The sequence below is a fragment of the Engystomops pustulosus genome, chromosome 4, assembly GCF_040894005.1.
Source record: "Engystomops pustulosus chromosome 4, aEngPut4.maternal, whole genome shotgun sequence".
Lineage (NCBI taxonomy): Eukaryota > Metazoa > Chordata > Amphibia > Anura > Leptodactylidae > Engystomops > Engystomops pustulosus.
In genome coordinates, this window is record NC_092414.1 from 9,009,595 (window position 1) to 9,016,893 (window position 7,299).

Genomic DNA, 7,299 nt, shown 5'->3' on the forward strand with positions numbered 1-7,299 from the left:
CGCCAGCAATTGCGATAATCCCCCTTTAAAAACGTCTCCACGCCATCTCTGTCTCAAAAAACCCAGAGATGTGTTTGCAGCTCTGCTGTCCCACAGAAATCTATGGGGCTGTGGAAAAAATGGATGACACACAGGGGCTTATTTACTAAGGATCCGCGGACGCACTTTCGTTGGTTTTTCCGGTGTTCTCGGGATTTGCGTCACTGGGGCAGGTATTTAACTGGGGATTGTGTCGCACGCAATCGAACAGTGGCATGGCTGCGATGGCTTTCATGCGACAGATATCGGGGGGGGGGGCACGGCGTCGGACGATCCGACTGATTCAGACTGAGCGCGGGATTTAACATTCAAATTGTGTCGTAATCCAATGCACTTGCATGCACCGGGAACAAGAAGGTGAACTCTGGCGGAACTGAGCGGGGAAGCGACACATGCAGGATATCGGGCGCATGATCTTAGTGAATCGCAGCAGATGCCATTAAACACGGACAATGCACTTTCTGTGAACTCCTCCGGACAAGTAAGTAAATGGGGCAAATTTACTTACCCGGTCCATTCGCGTTCCAGCGGCGGCTTCTCCGCTCTGGATTCGGGTCCGGCCGGGATTTAATAAGGTAGTTCTTCCGCTGTCCACCAGGTGGCGCTGCTGCGCTGAAAGTAAACTCATCGCGCCGGAATGCACCGAGCTGGATCAGGTGAAGGTAAGCGGTCCTTATGCGACACATTTTCGGTTTTTAAATGCGGCGGTTTTTCCGAATACGTCGGGTTTTCGTTCGCCCACGCCCCCCGATTTCCGTCGCGCGCATGCCAGCGCCGATGCGCCACAATCCGATCGCGTGCGCCAAAATCCCGGGGCAATTTAAGTACAAGCGGCGCAAAACGGAAATATTCGGGTAACACGTCGGGAAAACGCGAATCGGGCCCTTAATAAATGACCCCCAATGTCCCCTACAGTGTGTCATCTGTGTGTCGTCCATATTTGTGGTACATTTGCTAGGTGACACAATCATGTGACATTCCAACGGGCGAGCTACGGTTTCCAGGCTTTCCATTTTGTTGATTTTGCGACACAAATCGTTTTTAAATTCCGCGTTTTTTCCAAATCCGTCAGGTTTTCCGTCGGCCACGCCCCCCCAATTTCTGCCGCGTGAAAGCCGGCGCCGATGCGCCACAATTCGATCATGTGCGCCAAAATCACGGCGGAATTCGGTGCAAAACGGAAAAAGTCGGGGAACCCAACGAAAATGCGGCCGCGGAGCCCTTAATAAATGACCCCCAGTCTGTACATGGGCATTTTTGTGGCTACACGGCCGAAACTCAGGGGGAATACTGTTTACTCACGGCTGCAAAAACAGCCAATAGAGCTGTTTTTTTGCAGCCATATCAAAATTACAATCTTGTGCAGGAGGCCTAAGCTACAAAGATGGGTCTTAGGCTGGGTGGTCCCAAGTGGACGCTGTATATTGGAGGTAGTGGCATAACAAATGCCATAGCAGGGGCCCGCGGCACATAAGGGCCCCCGAGCGACGGTGCAGCCATCCGCCTGACAGCACAGCCATGCACCTCAACCCCCCATATGTCAAAACCACTTGCCCCAATCACCTGACCAACAGTCTGCCGACAGAGCTCCCCGCCGATGCTGCCATCCAGCCACCTGGCCTGCAGACACAGCAACCCGGCCGCCGACAGGCACCAGATGACCAGACAACACCACGGTTTAACAACGGTCCAAGAGTGGGATTCAGGTTGTAATAGGGAGGGCGGACACCGGTGGAGAAACACACACACCTTGGATATCTCTCAAAAGCCTTCTTAAGTTTATTTCCCAGGACCTGATATATACACAAAGTACCAAGTCACATGGTTATATAGGCGGGACCTAACAGGGAGGGAAAGGGGTGAGGGGGAGGTGAACTGCTAAAGAATTTGGTTGCATACCTGACCCTGAGCTCTCCAACCCCCACACAAACATACACTTTTGTAGAGACGGGATTATGTATCATCGGTTTTCAGGGATTTTTGGCATATAAAAGCCTAAAAAAAGGCACAATGAAGGTTTTTGTGACTTTTCACTACTAAAAAGTCGCACAGGGCTATTTCCTCCACTTCGTGACCAAAGATGCTCTGTATCTTTGTTGGGCCAGGTCCAAGCCATCATATTTGATGATGGTCCCTCAGAGCTGGAGCAATATTCTATAAGTGACAGTATACCATTATGAGCAGAATAGGCAATTATACAACGTGTGACAGCTGGTTGCCGTCTAGAGACATATGACCATGGTTGGTCTGTAAATCGTGGTCACAAGATGCTTCCTGACTATGATTCCTGTTCTCTCCACTGCAGCACGTGGCAGCACGTGGCCTGTGCCAGACAGTTTTGTGCTACTAGCCTTATAAGAACAGAGTATAAACTTCCATTCCGTAAATGTAGACCGATAACAAGACATCAAGACTTCTTCACAACTTGCTATCACGTGGTTAATACACAGCTTTCAGGAGTAGATTATGCAACATCCTATGTGCCGAAACACGCCCTGTAACATACACTTTCAGTTTCTATTCTTGTCATTCTGGAAGCCATGGCGTCTTCTGATCTGAGAGAGGAGCTGCTCTGCTCCATCTGTCTGAGCCTCTATACAGATCCTGTAACCCTGAGATGTGGACACAACTTCTGCCGGGTCTGTATTGAGCAGGTCCTGAATACACAGGACGAGTCTGGAGTTTATTCCTGTCCTGAATGTAGAGCAGTGTTTCAGGAGCGTCCAGGACTGCAGAGGAACATAACTCTACGAAATATAGCAGAACGTTTCCTGTTTACTGAGCCGCATCAGGAGGAGGTCACCGGGATCTGCTGCACTTACTGCATTCACTCTCCTGTACCTGCGGTGAAGTCCTGTCTACACTGTGAGGCTTCTCTGTGTGATGATCATCTGAGAGTCCACAGCAAGGGACCAGAACACGTCCTGACTGATCCCAGCACTTCCCTGGAGAACCGGAAATGTCCTGTCCATAAGAAGATCCTGGAATATTACTGCAAGGAGGACAAGGCTTGTATCTGTGTGTCCTGCAGTGTGGATGGAGAACATCGAGGACACAAAGTGGAGATGCTGGATGCGGCTTATCAGAAGAAGAAGAACAAAATGAGAGATGTTCTACAGAAACTGACCACAAAGAGAGAGGAGACTGAGGAAAGAGTCCAGAGTCTGGAGGAACGATGGAGAAAAGCTCTAGAGAAAGCATCTGGAGAAGCGGAGAGAGTCACTGCCCTGTTTATAGACCTCAAGAAAGGGTTAGATGACCCAAAGAAGAGGAGACAATTGGAAGACCTAGAGAAGAAAGTTCTGTCTGAGATCTCTAGACAGGAAGAACAGGTGTCATTATCACTGTCTGCTCTGATCCGGAAGCTGGAGATAAAGAAGGACGAGCTGTCCAGGAAGATGAAGGACATTGAGGAGCTGTGTAACATGACTGATCCACTGACTGTGTTACAGGAACCAGACACAGGTGACTTGTGTGATCCTGAGGAGGGGGGAGGTGATGAGGACACAGGAGGACATGATGGACATGAGGAGGACACAGGAGGACATGATGGAGGTGATGAGGACACAGGGGGACATGATGGAGGTGATGAGGACACAGGAGGACATGATGAGACACATGATGTAGATGTGGATGTAATTACAAGGCTGTTACATGAGGGTTTGTCTGATATAATGACTTATCTGCAGACCATCTCACCTGCAAAACCGGGGGACATAAGGCCACAACCGCCCAGCCCCCGATTCAGAAATAAATATGTTGGGGGGAAGGTAATATCTTCAGGAGATGGAGGGATCTATGGGGAGGGTCCTGCAGTCATATCACTGGATGTAAGCACGGCTCATAATAATATCATTATATCAGAAGACCTGAAAACTGCAACCAGGACAACAATAACCCAGAACCGTCCAGAAACACCAGTGAGGTTCAGGAATTATCAGGTGATGAGCAGCCGGGGATTTACCTCAGGACGACATTACTGGGATGTGGAGATCAGTGGATCAGTATTGTGGAGAGTTGGGATGTGTTACCCCAGTATAGACAGGAGGGGGCGTCAGTCACTCATTGGAGATAATAACAAGTCCTGGGGTTTGTGTAGACGGCTGTGGTTTAATGATCAATATTTGGTGAGAAATGACAATGTAGAGATCCAATTAGCTCACCAGATCTCCTGTGATAGAGTCCGGATCTGTCTGGATTATGAGGCGGGGGAGTTGTCCTTCTATGAGCTGTGTGACCCCATCAGGCACTTACACAGCTTCACCACCACCTTCACCGAGCCCCTTCATGCTGTGTTATGTGTAGGGAAAGGTTCCTTGACAATTTCCATGGAAGCTCCAGCTCTGAGGGACCATCATCAAAGGTAGGCCTGGACTGGCCCATCAACAAGACAGAAAATTCTCCAATTGTTCAAGGCTCTTACAAAATAATTGCCCAAGAGAACCCCTTTTACAGACAACTAGGGTTGATTAAGGTTGGGCTTGAAAGTCCCCAGTCTGATTGCCCAGGAACTGGTAACATAAGGGGAAAGAATTTGGCACTGTAGTCTGGTAACTTAGGATTCGGGACCAGAATGTCCACCATATCTGTTGCAGCTTATCTACTTTGAATTATATGATGTTTATATATTAGAACCTGATCCTCCTCCTACGTTTATTCCATTCCTGGTTTGGATAGGAACGTGTGGTCGCACCCTTAGGCCCCTTCCACACTAGCGAGTGTGATGCGATGAACTCGCATCACACTCGCAACGCAAGCTGCCGGGAACGCACGGCCCGAACGCTGCACCGCGGGAGTGAACTCAGCATGTCAGTTCACTCCCGCGGTGCAGCGTTCGGGCCGTGCGTTCCCGGCAGCTTGCATTGCGAGTGTGATGCGAGTTCATCGCATCACACTCGCTAGTGTGGAAGGGGCCTTAGGCTACCTGCTCATGACGAGGAAATGAGTACTTGTGCTTGCTATTTTCTACAGCTGACACCAGTCCTCATTGGCTTCTATGGCCTCGTACACACGGCTGTGAATTTCATGGCCCTGTGCATATTCCTAGCTGTCATTGCATCCCGGGCAATTACGTCCATCGGTCATTGGCGTATGAGCAGAACTTACCCGTGCAAGATACACTGGCTGCAAACAAAAGACCTTGTATACGTCCTGTATACCATGTGAACATGGCCTGATCCTGATAACAAGATCCTGCCGTATAACGGCTGCCGTATATTTCATGCACATTTTTGGGCGATCGTATATCGTTCTAGCGTTTCTATAGAATGCATATGCGATCGGGCCGTGGCACACCCCCAACAGAATCTTGTACTACACATGGCGGCACCCTAAACTACAAAGCCACCATACTTCAATCGGAACCCTCTGATAACGCTAGCAGACACTTCAGCGCCGTACCTTCAGAACGCCGGAACGAGCTCACAGTGGTCGGGTGTATGCATGAGGGGCGGGACTAGGGGTGGTGACTGCCCTATGAAGCCTGGCAATCACCACCCGTCTATGGAGTGGGAGGGACGCTCTGGAGAAGAAGCAGCTCCTCGGACCACCCTCTCATGAATACGCCGGACCGTTGTAAGCTCAGCCCAGTGTTCCTAATGTGGCCTAATGTTCCTACTATGTGGCCATCGGAGGGTTCCGATAAATCTAGCAGTTTATCATTGCTAAAAATGTAATGTAAGGAGTAAGCAGCTCCTAGTGCGTTTTTTTATGGGTGACTGGTCCCCTTTAATAAAATGTGTAAGTTGTGTGACGTCATAATAATATGAAGAGATTTAAAAAAAAGATAAAAACATAAAACAGACACATGGGAAATGTTAGTAATTAATTTGGGAGGTCAAACTAACTAATCTGAAAAAGAGATTATTTAGAATTTTTTAAAATTTCCAACAAATTGTATTTTTTTTTTAAATAAATAAATGCACAACATATCAACCAAAACTTATGACGAACATGAAATATTATATGTATAAAGTTATAACCAAATAAAGTGACGTAAGCCAAATGGGACTGAGCCTTCAGGTACGAACTGGCTGCGTCTTGAAGGGGTAAAAGGGGTTGGCCACTCTTTTAAAAGAGTTGCCCATGTGCCTTTATTGCCTTATTACCTTGAACAAAATCCCTGATGTGATTCGCTACTGTGTGCAGACTCTCCATGCTTCTTTATTTACATCCCTGAGCTCCGCTGAATTGGAGGTCTCTCTGCTGTCCCTGCTCTGCTCCTCAGCTCTCTGCTGTCCCTGCTGTGACCAGCACCTGAGCTCTCTGCTGTCCCTGCTGTGACCAGCACCTGAGCTCTCTGCTGTCCCTGCTGTGACTAGCACCTGAGCTCTCTGCTGTCCCTGCTGTGCTCTGCTCCTCATCTCTCTGCAGTCCCTGCTGTGACCAGCGCCTGAGCTCTCTGCTGTCTCTGCTGTCCCTGCTGTGACCAGCACCTGAGCTCCCTGCTGTGACCAGCACCTGAGCTCTCTGCTGTCACCAGCACCTGAGCTCTCTGCTGTCCCTGTTGTGCTCTGCTCCTGAGCTCTCTGCTGTCCCTGCTGTGACCAGCACCTGAACTCTCTGCTGTCCCTGCTGTGAACTCTCTGCTGTGACCAGCGCCTGAGCTCGGCTATTCCACAGATTGACAGTTCTCATAGTGAAAAAGCCCTGTCACCGGAGACAGTGCCCCCTCGGAATTCATTGATGTATAGTTATAACTAAACACATATTCGGGGGGGCGTGGCCTGATGCCGACCTAGGAGGACGTGCACCGCGGAGCTCCCGGGACCTGGCACCCTATCACCCTTCCCAGGCAGCCATCCTTACCTGTACCCCCTCCAGTCTGCTCCCCGGTGCCGCGGGTACTTGCCCCCATACTCCGGTGGCGGTATCGCGGCGGTCACCGGCTCCGTGCGGTCCCCTCCAGCACTTCAGCTCCTGCGGCCTCCCACGTGTCCCGCGCGGCGGCGGGACCATAGCCGCCCGACATCGCGGCTGTACACCGGAGAGGTGTTGAATACCGGGGGAGGGAACCCCCCCCCCCCCCCCGTGCTGTGCCGCCGACCCGCTGTGCTGCTGACCTGCCCTGTCAGGGGATCGTGGCAGCGCTCCAGCCAGCCCTGTATCCGGCCGGAGGCGCCATCTTGCTGGACTCCCCTGCGCTGCCTGGGGCCTAGGCGCGCAGGGTTAACCCTGTCACTGCCGGACTGCAGCCAGGAACAAGGTAGGGAAGTAATTCCCCTGCTGCTGCCCTCCTCTCACCTGGGGACCCCAAGCTGT

The 7,299-nt window shown here is 50.7% G+C and overlaps 1 protein-coding gene across 1 annotated transcript; it reads left to right on the plus strand.

Annotated features, from left to right (window-relative positions):
* Positions 1 to 2,545: 2,545 nt before the first annotated feature.
* On the plus strand, positions 2,546 to 4,733 carry LOC140126012 (E3 ubiquitin/ISG15 ligase TRIM25-like). The gene has a single exon (XM_072145058.1). It carries the CDS (start codon positions 2,580 to 2,582, stop codon positions 4,404 to 4,406), a length of 1,827 nt encoding a protein of 608 aa, XP_072001159.1. The 5' UTR covers positions 2,546 to 2,579; the 3' UTR covers positions 4,407 to 4,733.
* Positions 4,734 to 7,299: the final 2,566 nt, after the last annotated feature.

What these genes read in the sequence shown, in the direction of transcription:
- LOC140126012 (XM_072145058.1), top strand. Translation starts at nt 2,580, where the DNA reads ATGGCGTCTTCTGATCTGAGAGAGGAGCTGCTCTGCTCCATCTGTCTG.